Source organism: Polypterus senegalus, chromosome 6 (genome assembly GCF_016835505.1).
Source record: "Polypterus senegalus isolate Bchr_013 chromosome 6, ASM1683550v1, whole genome shotgun sequence".
In the NCBI taxonomy this organism is placed as follows: Eukaryota; Metazoa; Chordata; class Cladistia; order Polypteriformes; family Polypteridae; genus Polypterus; species Polypterus senegalus.
The window spans coordinates 93,689,851-93,708,970 of record NC_053159.1 but is presented as its reverse complement, the minus strand read 5'-3'; the positions used below and the strand labels follow the sequence as shown (position 1 = coordinate 93,708,970).

The 19,120-nt window shown below is 37.7% G+C and overlaps 1 protein-coding gene across 1 annotated transcript; it reads left to right on the top strand.

Annotated features, from left to right (window-relative positions):
- Positions 1–2,726: 2,726 nt before the first annotated feature.
- Positions 2,727–18,583, top strand: LOC120531264 (cytochrome P450 27C1). Its single transcript, XM_039756520.1, has 9 exons — positions 2,727–3,083; positions 5,995–6,185; positions 6,960–7,159; positions 12,493–12,702; positions 13,327–13,493; positions 13,807–13,973; positions 14,397–14,475; positions 15,047–15,250; positions 17,519–18,583. Exons 1-9 carry the CDS (start codon positions 2,787–2,789, stop codon positions 17,636–17,638), a joined length of 1,635 nt encoding a protein of 544 aa, XP_039612454.1. The 5' UTR covers positions 2,727–2,786; the 3' UTR covers positions 17,639–18,583.
- The last annotated feature ends 537 nt before the right edge of the window (positions 18,584–19,120 follow it).

Genomic DNA, 19,120 nt, shown 5'->3' with positions numbered 1-19,120 from the left:
AGTTTGGGAGTAGCTTCCACAAATGTGACTTTTCCCCCCAGCCCATCTGTCTTTTATCCACTGTGTAAGAGAGAGGCAGTCTGTCTGAAAATGAAATGTCACTTGATAAATTGTTATCGAGCCATAGAAGACGTTACATGGCTAGGATTTCCCAGCTAGTAATATTCATCTTGCCTTTTGAAAGGTAGTGATTGGGTGTCTTTGAACCACTTGCTTTGTGCACCATGGGTTCTCTCACCTTGTAGCAGATGATAGTAGAGGCCTAGTATTTAGATACAATTGTTCATCCTGGCAACAGTGAGGATCATGGAATTTATGTGACAATCTTCCCAGTTAATATCAAGAATCTTTCAGAGGCAGCACAGATGGCATCTCTCAAGAGTTTTTATAAAAAGCATGCACCCCCTTGAAACTTTTCACATTGTGGCATTGCACAAAGTACAGTTTAGGTACTATTGTGCATTCTATTACCTTTTTTTATTGGGGACATTAGCCTTATTTTACTTTGCTTATGGAGTTTTGTTGCTGCTCTCAAACAGATGAACTTTAGCCAGTAAGAACAAGTGCAAACAAAGCCTCTGCAGGAGTTCATAAATAATTTTGCCAAAGTTAACTATTTCATCTGCACTGTCTTGCTTCTGTACTCTAATCTTTAAATGCATCAGTTTTTGCATTCTAATAATATTATAGTGCCTTCAAGTGATCGTGTCAGCTGGAGCAAGAGAAACAGTCCTAGTTAGTATTGTACTGAAGAACTTTATTCTAATGACAATTCTTGTAAAGTGAATCTTTCATATTAGGCTCTTACTTTGCTGTTATTGTGAAAACCAAAATGGAATCCATCCATCCATTATCTAACCTGCTATATCTTAACTACAGGGTCACGGGGGTACTGCTGGAGCCAATCCCAGACAACACAGGGCACAAGGCAGGAAACAAACCCCGGGCAGGGCACAAGCCCACTACAGCAAAATGGAATCCAAAAGCTCAAATTAAACATACAGTAGACAGAGCATTTGGCATATGAATATCCATGCAGAGCTAATGTTTGCACTTCTCCGTCTGTTGGAAAAGGAACGAATTTTGTTATGTTGTTATTAGTAAAATGCATTGCTTCTAAATTATCATAGATGGTACACTGCAAACATTAGCACTTCTCTTAAAATTCCTACTTGTGCCATATCTATACATGGCACAATAAAGCAAAAAATGCAAAATTAAATCCCCATACTTGTATCAATAATTTATTATGATGAATGATTTCAGAAACCCATTTAAAGTCTACATTTACCTTAAATATATTGCACTTTTCTGTGCTGCAGCAGTCTTTGTAAAATCTAGTATCAGGATATGTCTTTGCTAATAAAATATTTCTATAGTTCAAAAATTAAGTGATATTTTTAGAATTAAATATCACTGTGCAATTTCCATTATTCAAGTTCATGTGTATATTTATGACATTATATACAGAAAAGATTGAAATTTGTACTTGCATGTTTGACAACAAACAGCACTCTTCACTCTCTTGTGCCGTTATTAACAAGTGTTACTAAATCAAATGTAGACCTTACCTTGAAACCACCAGAATCTTCCTTTCCAAAACTGACAGTCTCAAAGATGCATGTCTTAGTAGTAGGATACCAGAGCACCTGGAGATGGATTTTTTATGACCGATTTTCTTTTTGACTTTAAATCAGCTGTTTACATCAATGAAGAAGACACTTGAAAAAAAACACATACAGTAAATATGATGAGACGGTGAATGATTCTGTGTGAAATCTGGTTTCATATACTGAATGTGCTAATATGCTGTATATGCTATCTATTTTCTCACTTTTTTATTTATTTTGGGGTCATTTATGTTATCGCTGAATTTTTTATATGTTGGGCTTTGTTCTGTCTGTCTCTGGTTTACTTTGTTGACCTTTCAGACCAAGAGCGGCTTCTCTCTACCTCCTTTAAGTACAAAAGAACACAGGTTACAAAAAGTAGATTTGCACTAGTGAGTGACAAGAATTCGATTTTTAATGTAATGGCAAAATTTAATATACAGTTACACATCAAGGAAAGTTTCATATTATTTTAAGCTGCTTTTAAAAACCAGTCAATCGATTTTTGAATTAGTTTATTACAGTTCTGGGTCACAAGGGTTTCGCGTCTTCCTCGACCTTGGCACAAAAGCAATAACCAAACCCAGACGGGCGATGGGCCATCACAAGGACACACACTGACAACTACCAGGCCAGTTTAATGTCACAAATTAACCGAACATGCGTGCCGTTAGGGTGTTGGGGAAATACGACGACTGGTGAATGTCCCACTGCACGACTAGAGTGTTAGTTCTGGTTCGTTCAGGTACCTGTTAGAAATGAAAAAAGTTTTGGATATCCACAGAACGCCTGTTTAAATGTGACATTGACTCCGTACGTCAAAAACAGTAAAATTCTACCTTAAAAAGCGACCTATTTTCTTTTATATGAATAACAAGGGTGTTTATTTTCTTACTTTGTTTAATTTGAATCCAAGGAAAAGGTTTTTGGCTTGGGCTTGGTATTTAGCATTAAAGTGCAGGAAAGCCAAGTTTATCCTTTCCGCGTGTGCTGAAGAACAACACCAGCCTTTAAAGAAACTATAGGCGTATTCAAAGAGCTCGTTCTCGAGCCTGCAACAGGGGGCGTGGTTATGCCTGTCTAAAGCTGCTCAGATAAGCCCGCCTCCCAGCGAGCGGCACTTTAAGTATAGAGCGACAACAGACGGACAGACTATTCGTCTAAGCCAGCCGCATCATGTCCTCTTTTTCGAGCGTTCTTCTTGCCACCTGCAGAAACTGGAAGCCGGGCGGGTCTCATCTTGAAATTCGACTATCCGCCTTCCATGACGTTTCCAAGATGACACCAGGGCAAACCGTAGAAGCGGCCTCGGATGAGAGGAAGACGATGGCTCACGTCGTACTGACCAAGCAGCAGGTGTTAGAAGAGCCGCTTCGAATAAAGTCACTTAAGGAGATGCCGGGACCGAAGACTCTTAGCAACCTTATCGAGTTTTTTTGGAGGGACGGCTTCGGTCGTATTCACGAGATTCAGGTGAGCGAGTAATACGTTATTTTAGAAAGATGCTGTGAGAATTTGGGTTTATTTAGGTAGTCAAATGTAAACGTGTATTTGGAACTGATATGAAAATAGAAAAAGATTGTCTTATCAGCAAATAGTGTGAGCCACTACACTGAAGTTACCTTGTCAAAATTTTTCTTTTGCCTTCTCAGTGTTTTTTTTTTTTACTTTGGTTACTCAGGGAGATTATAAGTTCCGTGGAAGACCCAGAGTCAAGATATCATTTTTAAACTGAGTAACCAACATGTCATTAAATTATGAGAAATGCTACCAATCTTTCAGTAGAGTACTTTAGGTTAGATGACTGATGTTTCCCTTAGCACTCATCAGAAATGAATCTTGAACCACTTTAAACATTTCTTAGCATAGTGTTCTGAGCACATAAAGCACAAACATGCATAAAGTTGAGAGAATGTTCCCCTTTGCTTTTGTGCCTGATTAAGTCTGTACAGTAAGAGGACAGTTCCCTGGTTTGAACTGGAACAAACTATGCAACTGCTATATTTAAAGACACTGAATGGATATGGCCCTTTGATTGAAAACAGGAGCTGGTGATTTATACCAGTGTGATGGATAGTAGGTCATCCTTACACACAACCTTGCACTCTTTTATTCAGGAACAATTTAGAGTTTCTTGTTAATGTTAAAGATACAAATTCGGGAATGGGGAGATATCCTAAGTACCTACAAAAACTGCATGCCCCAGGAGAACATGCACACCTCACACAGGGGTGCGGTTGTAAGTTGAGCCCAGTTTTCTTTAATATTATAGAAGAAGCACTAACTACCATGCCACCCCGGGGTCTTTTATATTCACATAAAATATAGCCTATAATAATTTTTGTGTCTTTTTTCCCCACTGCTGTGCACTAGATCAGTTGAATTGAATTCTGTTGCAGGACACACTCATGCACACACCAAAATGTGCTGCATTTTTGAGTTGCCAGCTAACAGACGTATCTTTTGGGATTTGTGAGAAAAACCAGTACTTGTTGGAAAGTCCCTTGTGGACAGGTGGAGAACATGTAAACATAACATAGCCAGTGCCATAGACTGGGATTTTAAGTAATCTTAGGCACTGGAAGACAGTAATGCTAACTTCTGCAACATGTTGCCCCCAGTTTAAATTCCAGTAGCATCAGGTACAAAGCAAAAATGCATACTTCTGGAATAGGGACTTCACTTGCGGCTGAACTGGATAGACAAGTTAGAAAGAAGAATAGATGAATCCTAATTTTTTTTTTACTTTGGATTTGGCACGGTTTACATCGTGGGAACGCTACAATTGGCAGTTCTACTACCACGTTTAAATTGTGTTCTCAGTTGTAGTTCATTATTTTGGCCACACATGCTCCCATCCATCATTCCAGTCATCCATTTTCTTTATTAAAATTGGCTAATTCATCACAGGACACATTTTTGGATACACTCTCATGAGAACACAGAGACTGATGGTGAAGTTCTGCTGCCCTCTTAAAGAGAATGTGCATGTGTAATTGCCTCCATAAATTGTTTCTGACACAAATCATTGTGATGTATGTGCTTTGCTGTTTGATTCGATGCTGCATCTTTGAATATCCATCCATCCATTATCCAACCCGCTATATGCTAACTACAGGGTCATGGTGTTCTGCTGGAGCCAATCCCAGCCAACACAGGGTGCACGGCAGGAAACAAACCCTGGGCAGGTTGCCAGCCAACCGCACAGCGCACACACACCCACACACCAAGCACACACTAGGGACAATTTAAAATCTCCAGTGCAGCTAACCTGCATGTCTTTGGACTGTGGGAGGAAACCAGAATACCCAGAGGAATCCACACAGACACGGGGAGAAAATGCAAACTGCACGCAGGGTGGACCTGGGAAGTGAACCAGGTCATCTTTGAATATCTCAAACTAAAATACTCGAGAAACAAATGTAAATTATTTACAGTGTTTGGCAGAATTTGAAGTAAGTTGCTATTGTATTTTGCCCATTCCAAATTAGTTATATTTAACCTTTATCGCCATTGCTTGTGCACATTTGTAGGTTGTTGACTTGGGAATGATATGAACAGTCAATAAAACTGTAGTTTTAGTTGTATGTGTGTTTTAGTTTTATTCAATGAAGCTGTCTGTTTGTTCCATCTGTGAATTTTAAACATTCTTCTGCAGCTCAAAGACGTGTTGTTAACTCAGCAGTAGTTGTAGTTTTTACTCCGTGATAGACTAGGATTGCTTTGTTACCCAGAGAACACCTGGTGTGCAAGCTTCCTAAATGAAAAGAAGTCAATATTACTAAATGGACCAGAACAAAAGTAGCAGTCTGGACGAGCTCTTTAGCAAGCCGTTATGTGGAGATCAAAGGGCTAACAGCTGTGCTGTGTGAATTACAACGCAGAGTTCGCCCTCATTCTGCTTGATTCTCATCCCAAGTATCTGTGGATTGGCAGGCAGGACAATCAGAATTTGTGGTTGATTCATCCTCCTTTAGGTACTTTTGGGATCCTCATAGAGTAGTTTCTCTGTACATTGCATGGATTATTCCTTTTTATTAAAAGGCTAAACCAAAAAGAGTTCCGTGTCTAATTATATATCCATCTATTTATTCATCAGTGCTCTGAACCTTCTTGTTTCAATTCACTGTAAATGTCAAGTTGTACAGGCAACATGGCTGAGTGGCTGGGCTTGCATTTCATTGATCTAATAGGAGCACACCCTCTTCAGAAGATGTATTTAGTTTCTTGGGAGCTCAACTTTCATTAAAGATGCCTTTGATTAGAAGAAAGTCTTAAATCTGACTCGGAAGCCAAGCTCTTGTCAGTACAGTATATTGTTTTCACTCAAATGCAACATCTCTGAGACACTATTCCTGCAATTAAGTTTCTGTTTTTCTTTCAGCAAGAACATAGTAAGAAATATGGAAAGATTTTCAAATCTCATTTTGGGCCTCAGTTTGTGGTGTCCATAGCAGATAAAGACCTGGTAGCCCAGGTGTTAAGGGCTGAAGGCAGGGCCCCACAGAGAGCTAACATGGAATCCTGGAAGGAATATCGTGACATGCGTGGCCGGGCCACAGGACTCATCTCTGCGTAAGTCATGACCTGCATAAGTGGAGCATCACTGTGTGTTGAGTAAATCTTCAAGGTTTAGAGTAGAGTCCAGAGTTCTTACTTAATAGCCAAGAAATATGTGTACTCTGAAATAAATATACTGTCCCCTAAAGGCAGAGTGGCATTTCTCTACCTGACTCTCTGTTGTGTTCACTTGACTTGGTGTATGTCACATAGGCTTTAATACAAGATTAAAAATGTGTGTGATGGGTATATCTTTGGCAGTGAATGCCAGCCACTTGCTTGGAAGAGTTTTCAATCAAACTGTATTGTTTTGTCATATATACACTACATTCTTCTTCCTTCGCCATTTCTATTTTTATATGGGCACAATTGCCTGGAAATTCTGTTTAATATTTGCGCCCAGGCTGGTAGTAGTGTACTAAGTGGCATAACCTTAATCGGTATAAGATGAATGAACCTTTTGCCTTGACTTAAGGCCAACCTAAAGTTGCATACTGGAAGCATTTGCTTATTAAGGAACCTTTATTTATGAACTCATCTCAAAGAAGTATTTACTGTATATGCACAGTTTGGTCAGAGGCAGAGCTGAACTTGAAACCTTATGGTTTTCTATCTTGCTGTTGTGCTTGTATTTGGGGGTGGGGAAGCCATTTCTACTGGTCATATTTCTATGTGAATTGTCCCTTTACGTCAACATATTAATCAAACCTTGCCTAGTTGCTATAGTGTATCCTGGGCGTCTTTCACAATTTGTTTTCCAAAAAAAGTAATATTTTACATTGTGTGCAGTGAGGGAGAAGATTGGTTGAAAATGCGAAGTGTTCTCAGACAGAAGATTATGCGACCCAAGGATGTAGCCGCATTCTCTGGTGATGTGAATGAAGTGGTGGCTGACCTGGTAACCCGGATCCGTACCCTCAGGAGCCAGCAGGGGGATGGTCAGACAGTGACTAATGTTAATGACCTCTTCTTCAAATATGCTATGGAAGGTGGGTTTAATTATGTATGGAATTAATAATAATATTTTTTAATATCCAGCATCTACAGGCACTCTGTTTTTTCATTTAATTTTTAAGCCACTGTGGTTTTGAGATTTCTTCTAGAAATCCTCTAACAAAGCTCTGCGTGAAGTTGTAATAATGGAAAATTCAGTATTTACAAATACGTACGTCAATTATTCATCCTTCCAGTTAGTTAGTCCCCCATTTAATTTCAGGGTCTTTTGGAGCTAAAACGTATCTAAATGGCATTATGATTATTTTTGTTATCTTTATTAATAATAATTTTATACTTTTTTCCTTCTTTTGGGGAAACTGCAAAAAATGTTTAAAATCTTACATAACATTGTCATTTTCAGGGTCACTTGAGATGGGAGGGGAATTGGTCCCAGCAGCAAAACATGCAAGGCAGAAACTAACCTTGGACAGGGTGCCAAAAACACTCATGTACGCACATATTCACACTTGCACAGGGCCAGTTTAGATTTATCAAATAACTTCATGCTTGTAGTTAGGATATAGCAGGTTGGATAATGGATGGATGGATTATTTTTTATTTTTGGCACACAATAGAGAGAAATACACAGACTTGGTTAAAATGTGCAAGCTCCACAAAGAGTACAGATAAGTGGGGGCTATAAACGTAGGATGTTGGATCTAAGAATTGGCAAAGATCACGGTGGTTTGGTTTGAGAGCAACACTTGATTCCTATTGGTTGAACTTAGAAATTCTCAGTAGAGACAAAGGTAGTAGTAAATAACAGGACAAGGTTACTATACAAACTTTTGTTGTAATTCGAAAAACAGTAATGTCTTTGGAACGAGCTGCTGCTGAGGATATTGCATAAACAAAATTAATACAGAACAGTTTTTAGCCTGTAGTTTAATTGTCAAGAGGAGAAGATGGTATCCCAAGATACATCTAGCCTTGTGATTTGCAAGAACCCAGAATACCTGGAGGAAAACCACATGAAAACACTATGGAGAGATCACATTAAATGAACCTGGGCCCACATGCTATAAGAGAGTAATTTGACTTTGCTACCTTACTGGCTTACTGTAATATTTGAAGAAATGTTTCATTTTATAAGAAACTATTAGTAAAAATGTGAATTTAGGTGTAATATAACATCAGAGAAGTGAGAAAACTTTATCTGCTATGACTTGAGGAAACAATAGCAAATATTCATTGAACTGTGCACCATTGACTGTAGATTTCCTTTACGTGATTCGTGTCATACTGACAATTAAGGTCTGCTATTTTCCTTTGGATGTACTGTAAAATTGCAGCTAATACTAGAGTCTATATGATTTGTGCTGTTCCCAAGGCTGGCCCATCCATATAGGCAAACTACACAATTGCCTAGAACAACTTTTAAGTAAAGGTAGCACTTTAATCAGTAATGCAAACTTTTAGGAACTTGATGGCATTGCACGTCATCCTACCACTCTTTCTCTAATCATGTCAAATGAAAGACTCCAGAGGGACTGACATACTTTTCTGTCTTCTGACTTTGTTCTGATTCAGTAATATTCTCCTGCAAGCTGTGCACCACACCTAACTCCATGATTTACCTTTGTGTTTTAATAGATGCTTTAGCTTCTACATTTTGTTTCATTGGTGTGACCTACCTGTACAAATTGTGTGGTATGGCAGTTAAGGGTTAACTGATATCTTTTTTTTTTTTTTAAAGTGAACCTTACAAATATAGCCTTACTACCATATCTAACTCAGATTTTATGTCTTGGCACTTGGAACTACCCATGGAAAAACTGTAACAGATTGTGAAGTTTTAAAACTGTACCAGCATTGCATAAGGAGAGATTTGTACCAAAGTTAACATTTTTAATAGGAGGTTTCGAACTTAAACTAATATCTTGGCTAACTGACTTTTCCCTTCACAAAGTTTTGACTGACTTTAGGTTTTAATCTGTTTGAGAGCCTAAATTTGTGCTTCTGCACAGGTCATCTGTAGTGACTTGTATGTACAGTATTTTTTTCTAAAACTTGCTCAAGTGCAGAAAGCTCAAGTGCAGAAATATAGATTGTTTTTATATTTGTTACACACCATTTGCTCCAAAAGTGAGTTAGATATACACATAAAAAACACCCTGCATAAAATCACTGTTTATGGACACTGAGGTATAAAAAAAGAAATTTAAGAACAGCATTAAAATCTGCACAAAATGGCATAAATACAAATAACCTAAGAACCATTTCAAGCTGTCTTGACACTCTCATTCAGCTTTGCTCTTCTGAGATCTTAAATTTGGCGTTACTAAATATTATATTGTTAACCAGCAAGACTTTTTACATTAATAATCTTATCAGTGACAGGAAAATAGAGTTTTCTTACATTAAGTGAAACATGGCTCGGCTGTGATGGTGGAGCAGCGTTAAATGAAGCAGCACACCACTGAATTACAGTTTTGTTTATTTCATTCACCAAGGCAAGAAAGGCAGCAGCTCAGCAAGTATTTACTCAAACCAATTTAACTATAAAGATTTGTACTTTCGTATCTTTTGAGTATGTTGCCATGGTTATTCAAGAAGTATTGCATATTGACCATTTATAGACCTCCAAAATATAATGTGTCTTTTACTGAGGAATTCTCTGACTTGATATCTGTAATAATAAGTACTATGACAGGTTCCTAATTGTTGGTGATTTCAGTTTTCATGTGGATAACCAATGTGAAGCAAGAGAATTCATGAATTTACTCCGCTCTTTTGATCTTAGTATGTCAGTCAGACCACACATAAAGGAGAATACACACTGGATTTAGTGATTTCAAAAAGACTAAACATTGATGTGAGGCAGGTCATGGATATAGGTATATTGGACCATTTTTGCATATTATTTGATGTAGAGATATTGATAACTACAAATAATGAGAAGAATATTGTTAAAAAAATGTTATTTTCATACATCTGCGGCTTCAGTATTTGCTAATACTCTAAACAATCAGTCCGATTGTAGGTCTTACCTTAATAATTCCAATAGTGTAACCAGTAAGGTGGCAAATTTTAATGCTACGTTGAGCACTGCAGCTGACATAGTGGCTGAAAAGACAGTTAAGAAATCCTCCAACACTATCATACCTTGGAAGACCCAAAGAGTGTCTAATTAAAAGAGAATATGCAGAGTTGCAGAGTGTAAATGGAGTAGTTCACTATGAAATATTGAAGGCATAAATAACTGAAAATAATGATACAGCCTGCCTTGAGAGACAGTTCTATTTCTATAAAATTATAAATGATAATGCTGGTAATTCAAGAGTTTTATTTTCAACTATTGATGGTCTTCTAAACCCAGCTAACTCAATGAGATGCATCCTTAAGACTACTAGTGAAACTTGTCAGCTTTTGCTATATTTTTTTAAACACAAAATACAGTAAGTGATATTAGAAATAATATAGTATATTCCCCCACCCAGACTTAAACCTGTTGATTCCGAGCATGCCATTTTGAGTGAGTTAAATTTTTTTTCACTCAAATAGATCTACCTAATAGATGTAGAATAATTTCTCAGCTGAAATGTTCCACCTGCGTCTTTGACCCAATCCAACAGGCCTTTATCAAAGAAGTCTCTGATGTGCTAATAGTGTACTTGACATAGTGAACACATCACTTGTTAAACCTCTGCTCAATAAAAATAATATAGAATCTAAAATTCTAGAAAAGGCAGTTTTTAAGCAGCTACCTGTAAATAATTATTTGATTAAACATTCTATTCTTGACAAAGTTCAACCAGGTTTTAGAACAAATCATAGTACAGAAACTGCACTGGTTAAAGTAGTAAATGATTTGCGGATTAATTTGGACAGAGGCTGTATATCTGTTCTTGTTTTCTTAGACTTGAGTGCAGGATTTGAAACTATTGACTACAGTGTTTTTATAAATCGTCTTAGACAATGGATGGGCCTCTCCAGCAGCGTCTTAAATTGGTTTCAGTCTTACTTAACAGATAGAAAATTCTTTGTTAGTTGTGGTGATGATTGTAGTTTGAACATCCATGATATTGTATATGGTGTACCACAACGATCTATTCTGGGTCTGCTGCTTTTTTTAATGTACATTGAATGAAGAATGGTGTCCATGAAACCAACTTCATCAAATCCTCTCATGAAGTCAGGAAACAAAGCAGAATGAATTAAGAACATTTATGTTAGGTTGAATGCCCAGTGGTGGCTGGGCATTTGTTTGTTTTTTTTTTTTTGCCATGGAACCCCTGTAGATTTTTTTTTCTTTATTCAGCTTAACTGGAGGTTTTTCTTTTTTATTTCTTGTTATCCCGGCCATCTGATCTTATTACTGGACTTGATATTGTATATAAGGACACTGCTCTTCTACTTGATATTTATCTGTTTTTTAAGATCATATAGATTTGCTTTTTCTTTGTTATTTAGTTTCTTTAATATTATTGCCTGTGGCAATAGGGGGCGCTGTCGCTCCCTTGACCCTTCAAGTACCACGCCAAACACCAGGTAAAAGTACAATAATTCTTCGTTTTATTATAATAATGTGCACCAAGCACCCTCCACTCCACACTACTCATTAATTAATCAATACAGTAATAATAATAATAATCAATCCTCCAACTCTCAGACACTTAGCCACCCTTCCTCCCAGCTCAGCTCAACGCTCTGGTGTTTTACTGTCCTTTTTATATTCCTTGACCCGGAAGCGTCTCATCCTCTCTGTCCATGTGACCGGGAACACTTCCGGGTCAGATAAAAATCCTTCTTTTTTTTTCTCCCAGGAAGCACATCATTCCCTTTGTCCACGTGACTCTGACGTACTTCCTGGGCGTAAGGCAAATAGTCTCTGTGCCTCCCTTCAGCGTCCTCTAGCGGGCCCCAATGTATCCAACAAGGCTGAGAATAGAAACTACATTGTCCAGTATTCCCTGCTGGCATTCGGGGCATCTCCATGTTGCAGGGAGGACTCCACCTGGTGGCTTGGGGGTATTGGCCGGGATAAGCTGCCAGCAATATCCCACATGCCTCATCTTATTTGTCTTTCTTTTGTTGTAACTTTCTCTTTGACATCTTATTTGTATGAAAATGTGCTAAATAAATAAATGTTGTTATTGTTACATGAATAGAGACAAAAAAGCGCAAATTACTGGAAATGCATATCTTGAAGCATAATCGAAGAAACACCTGGAACATCTGAACTGCCTTATGGGATTATTACTTGATTCAATTATCTTAGATAGAAATAGAAGGAGTGGGAAGGTGTGCTTCTTAGGTTTTTATGCAGTTAAATATGGTTTCCTTTGGTCTTTAGTGATGTGTACTGTATTTTTTCCTTCTACAGCGGTAGCATCCATTCTTTATGAGGCTCGGTTGGGGTGTCTGGAGAGTGATGTCCCCCAACAAACTCTGGAGTACATTGATGCACTACACCTGATGTTCAGCATGTTTAAGACAACCATGTATGCTGGAGCTATTCCCAAATGGCTTCGCCCCATCATCCCAAAGCCCTGGATTGAGTTCTGCAAGTCCTGGGATGGCCTTTTCAGATTCAGTAAGTCTGTGAAAACGCTTGTGTTTGGTCCTAAGATGCTACAGATTTAGAATGCCAGTCCATTACAGAACACACTCAAACATACAGATTTAAAATGCTTTTACACATTTGTAAGTTTAAAAAAAAGAAGGCATTCTGTATATCTGAAAAAAGCTTATGCTATTTTGAACATTTTCTTGCCCGTGCTATATGGAGCTTTGATTTAGAACTTGTCTGCAGTATGTGAATGTAGATAATTAAATATTAAGTATATGTTCCACTGTTTTATTTTCTAGCAGGGCTGCAATGTTTAACTGCCATGAAGGGTACATATTGATGCCTTACTTGGCTTTTACTTTAGCCACAAGATATAGTAGTTTTACAAAACTTATCTGCAATCTTAGGGCCTTGTCTCAAGCAGCACTCTTTAGACAACGGGTAACCTGTGAAATGGCGATTACACTGCTTAAGTTAGTCTAAACATGACTACTTGTGGTAGCTGTATTATATTATCACTGGGTCCCTTTCCTTCATTAGCCTACTTGTGATCAGAGTGTGAAAGTATGGAATTGAGTGAGAACATTTTCTAATTCACTATTCCTGCATAGTTACTAGACACATAAATCTATTCTTGTTTTTTTTAAGGTCAGATGCATGTGGACAAAAAGTTGAATGAGATCAAGGCACAATTAGCTGCAGGGGAGGACGAGGTGAAAGGTGGTTTGCTGACCGATTTGCTTGTCAACAAGGAGATGACTGTGGAGGAAATTTATGCCAACATGACGGAAATGTTGTTGGCTGGCGTGGATACGGTACTGAGATGACTTTCAGTGAAATGGATAAGAGTCTTTCAAAAGTTCAAATTGGTTGGACTAGTTGTCTAAAAACCAGTAGCTGTTCCACCCCATGCTTTTTGTAGTTGATGTGTTTAGTTTTGAAAAGTGTCAAGAGTTATGGCTTTATTTATCTATTTAATAGGCTTTAGTGTTTAGTCTGTCATTAATACTCGTGGATTTTAGAGTTTAGAACTCATTCACACTGAGGCACATTTTTTTGCCAAGAAATCATGTCTGTGTCACTAATCATGAGCATTTTTATCTTTACTGTGTTTATTTTTATTGACAGACTTCTTTTACACTATCCTGGTGTACCTACCTGTTGGCCAAAAACCCGCAAGTCCAACAAGCTGTGTACAATGAGGTGGCCAGCAATCTGGGCCCTCATACAGTTCCAACGGCAGATGATATCGCATACCTTCCCCTTATCAAGGGAGTTGTCAAGGAAACGCTACGGTAGTTACAGTCTTCTGTTCATTATGTCTGTTTGTGGTGTTTTTAAATCCATCCCCAAAAAGTTTTTACTCTCTGCAGATGTATATACTATATCTGTAATTAAATTGGTATGGTCTTGGTGTTCTTTCCTTTCTGTTTTGTAAATTGACATTACTTTTAAAACAGTTTTGGCCATACCTCTGCTGGCTTAAAAGAACCTATTGCCACATACTCTTTGGCACTTATTTTTTATTTCTCTTGAGTTCACACAATGGAAGTGCACAAATAGGGATCTATACTTTACACAACTTTAATCTCTCACACTTTTGTTTTTGTACCTTGCTGGCCTTCTATGAATTTTGATAGATATTACTTGTTACTACTTATCTTAAATAATTTCCACTGAAAGTGAAGAGTTCTTTCTCTAACTTTTTGTTTTCACAGGCTCTTTCCAGTGCTCCCAGGGAATGGACGTATACTTCAGGAAGACATGGTTCTGGGAGAGTACTTTGTTCCCAAAGGGGTAAACATACTACAGTAGACTTTTCAAAAATGTGCTTTTAAATGGTGCATTGGTTGTTAATCAAGAATTATCAGTCCTTATATTAATTTCAAGTGTGTTTGCATTTTTCTTCAAACTTCAACAAAAATTTGTTTAGATAACTACTTTGCCTTGAGTGGATTTTAATACAAATTCTTTACTAGAAATTCTTAAAATTTTACAGAAGTTATGTAAAATTCACTGTAAGGCAGAAATGGGAGTTCTTAAGCAATGTGGATGTTCTCCTTCATTTATAAAATATATTGTAGTTTCAGTCTCCTGCCTTAACCAGTTTATAGTGACCTGAAATGTGTGTTGAGGTTAAACAGACCTGTATTCATCTGAAGACCTTGTCCATAGAATGCTACATTGCATTTGCAACTGAAAAGCATGTGGCTTGATTTATTCTTTATCATGGATGCGGCAAATAAACACCTAGAGACTATTATTGGAAATCCAAGTGTCCTATATGGGGACATCTAGACTTCTGCATCAAATAAATATTGCTATTGGTCTTTTCAGTTGCTTAAATGGTTATGCTGTTCTTTTCCAGACTCAGCTGGCCTTGTGCCACTATTCCACATCACATGCAGATGACTGTTTTCCAAATGCAGATGAATTTCACCCAGAGCGCTGGGTGCGCAAGGATAACATGGACCGTGTAGACAACTTTGGCTCCATCCCCTTTGGATATGGCATTCGGAGTTGCATTGGAAAGAGAGTTGCAGAGCTGGAGTTACACTTGGCTCTTGTACAGGTGAGATGTTTGTTTTTCTTTTCCAAATATGACTTGAACTAAAATACAGCATTAGTTGATTGTAGTAACCAGGCATTGTAAGCTTAAGTTGCGTTGCATCGCAGTGACTTCAGATTTTCATTCCCTCGTGCTTCCTAATTTAGAAGCCAAGTATTGCTATTGCTGATGAAGTTAAAACTGATACTTGCTTGTAAATTGTTTCTTTTAGTCTTAAAAGTTGCATTCACAGTACAGTAATTAATTAACAATGAGAAATAAATGATAAAGCAACCAACAGGTAACATGTTCTGTTTACAACTCGGTGTGTTCATCATGTAGAATTGTTTTAAAATACTTGGAAAGAAATTAGCAAAATAATATTACAACGGGGATAGACTCCAGCAGACTCTCCACAACCCTGTTAAGAACTAACTAGGCTAGAAAATGACTGACTGACAATGAAGAAGAGCATGAATAGTTGAGTATTACTGACATACTCAGATGTATAAAACTTAATGGTTAATTTCTCTATGTATAAAATACAGTATTAGAAAGGTGCAGAATAAGTAAAATAACAATAAGCAATAACAGAATAAGCACACTAAGGCCAGGTTTATACTACACCTAATGCGATGGGTGCACTTGTGGACGCTACTGCTATGCAAGCAGTGAACTGTTTATACTTCTGCGGGGTGAACTGTTTATACTTGTGCGCGTATTTTACGTTAATCTGGGGGATTCCATCAGGTGACAGTGCGAAATGCCATCATTGTGAGTAAACAATGTACGTCTTCGCTGTGTTGTATATTGCCTGAAACATCCTTTAAATTCACAGGACACCTTGCCACAATATCTTTGAAAAGGATGGATGTTTAATGATTACATCCATCAATCCAGGGATGCACCCATTCCAGCAAGCATTGGGCACAAGGCACAGACAATTTCTGGACAGGGCATCCGTTCCTTGCAAGGTGAATACAAGTACACACATACTGTATATACCAGCGTCATTTTAGCATCTCCAAATCCCCAAACCTGCATGTCCTTTGAAGGAAACCAGAGCATACTTTGGAAACCCACCAGGAAAACATGCAAACTCCAAGGAGAGAACACCAGGATGTGACTCCCTATTGCAAGGCAGATGCATTACCGCTCCCCACACCGTGCCACCCACACATGTAATAACAGTATTTATTATTTAATTGAAGTTAACAATTATTCTATAAAATGTAACATACATGATTTAAAACATTTCATCATGAAAGTGAGTATAAATTTAAGGATTCTAAATGTGCAGAGAGCTGGAATATGTGTTCTGTGTGGAATCGCTTCCTACCATAGCAATTTAACAAATGGGTCAGTTTACAGAGTTCTACTTTAATGACAAAATAAACTACGAGTTTAAAATCAAAAATTCAACTTTAATCACAAAATAGACCCTTGTTTTTCTTCAATGTGTCCTTATTGTTTTTCTCTGTGGCTCAAATATGCTTCCGTACATTCTGATGCTGTTGCGTGCATACAAAAAAAGAAAGATTGCACAGAAGGTGGTATGTAAGATGTTTAAATGTATTGCATCATTACGATTGGGAATATGTGACACTTATATTGCCTATGTGAGAAACAGATAAAGAAGAACACTACAAATACATTTGTATGTCAGCATTAAAGTTTGACTTCCTTGACCGCATCAAACCATTCATTAAACATCAAAGCACGCACATCGATCCATCTGCAAAGCAGCTTGCTGTTACACGTTGATAGTAAACAAGGACTCAAAGACTGACGTTACGTTCCAACTTGAACACAATGAATTTTGTGCTGGTACTGCAACTCTTGTACACGTCGTATTAATTTCTGAGGCTGTGCTCAGAGTATGCGTCAAATGTACACTGGGAACATGTAGCAGCAATGCGTGCACATATGCGTTCTGAGCATGAAGTATAAACCGGCCCTAATAAGCCACATTATGAATTAGTATATTTTAGTGACTTTTAAAGGTTGGTTTCTAATTAAGAAGTCTGTTGTAATGAAAATCTGCAGGCTTATGAGACCAAGACTAAAAACCCCTAGTATTCACTCTGTAACCCCTGAAATTGAGACTTTTGCTTAAGATTGTAACTTGAAGAAGGGGAATTATCAGAGTTTATTCACCATTTTTTATAATTCTTGATGTCAAAAAGACATACTGCACTCTTGGAAAATCAGGAACTACAATTGTTTTTTCTAAACAGTTTAATATATTTTGTGCAATGAATTTTATTAACATTTTATTTTTCCTCTCAACAGATGCTTCAGAATTTCAAAATCATATCATCTCCACTCACCAAGTCAGTTAAGGCTAAAACTCATGGGCTTCTGACCCCAGCAGCTCCTATTAATGTGAGGTTTATTGACAGGATATACTGAGAACATGGTTATTGGGGATTTTTTGGCTGAATCTGACTGCTGTTGCCCCAGAAAGAGAGGAAGAAACGTTTGGAATTATTACCTTCTTTCAGGATGTAAAAGCAGAGAATTAGTGTCCTTCAGAGCTGTGCCACAGTCCTGCCTTTCTACTGTACTTTAGAAGGAAAATCTTGGAGTTAAACAAAGTGTTACTATCCTAAGGAACTGTGGAATATTCTGTTTTAAAGAAGGTAACCAGCAATGACCCTGCAGCTCTTAGACAGTCACTTCCTGTTTAATGAAGAGGAACCATATTTGCACTTTTTCTGATTGCCTGCAGTTTGCTCAGGTTTCAGTTCAACATGTGGCCTCTCTGATTTCTTCAGTTTTCTCAGAACAAAATAAGACATGCTCCTCACAGTTTGACCCAAGGCTCACCTTGTAGAATGGATGTTTGGCATAATGGTAATAGCCATTGATATAAATAAATGTCAGCTGTTCATTGCAGCTGCCTGTTGAGTTTGCCCAGGGTGACTAAATAGGCAATGCAGAGAAACTAGTGAACTGTACAGAACTGAAATTTTAAATGTAATGGCAATATTGTTTTGCTATGACTCATATAATACATTTTTAGCATTCACCAATGTCATGTCATAGACCTAAGATGCAGTTATCTTTCAGCAGTGGTATATTTCTCTGACAGCAGTTCCTATTTACCTACTTTTTTAGATCAAAGCATTTAAGAATTTCCATCACAACACCTTTCCATAGTCATTACAGAAGCAGCAATCCATGTTGAGATATGCAAATAAAATGCTTGAAGCAAAAGAAGGAAAAGGACAAAACTGTTTGTAGACACTTGCACCACTAGAGGGCCCATAATTCCCTGTGATTGTTGCTGTCCTACACAGGTCTTAATAAAGAAACTACTGGTAATGTGTTTTTGCTCTAATTTGTTCAGTGACATGGTGGGGGGAAAAAATAAACCTGGACCTTGAGTTGGTGGCAAATCTGTTTTCAACTGTAACTTTGCAGAAGAAATTCCGGATAATGCTGGACTGCTCACCTTTGTGACAAAACCGAGTACATTTTAGACAACTCATCAGGGTAATACTAAGCAACAGATGATAATCCCTAATGCTACAGATGCTGGATTGCATATCTGATATAAATCATGAGGCCTTTTGTTGTACTGTTCATTTGCCAGTACTGCAGAATAAGGACCTTTTTTGGAATAGCTCACATATATTAAAAGATTTCATTTTTGTAAGACTAAGATCAGAGGCTGCACAGCATACCAGTTCTATTTTACTTTTAAAGCAAATTTTGAAGGTCTTAAATGTGTAGTTTTAGGTATTGGATTTTGGGCTGTGATACTGTGGAAAGTTAGTAATCATGTCTTCTGTGCATTTGCAGAGTAGCTGACCTTTTCACCTAGAACGAGATTGATTTATGTAGTAAATTGTACATGCACATACAGTGGGTACGGAAAGTATTCAGACC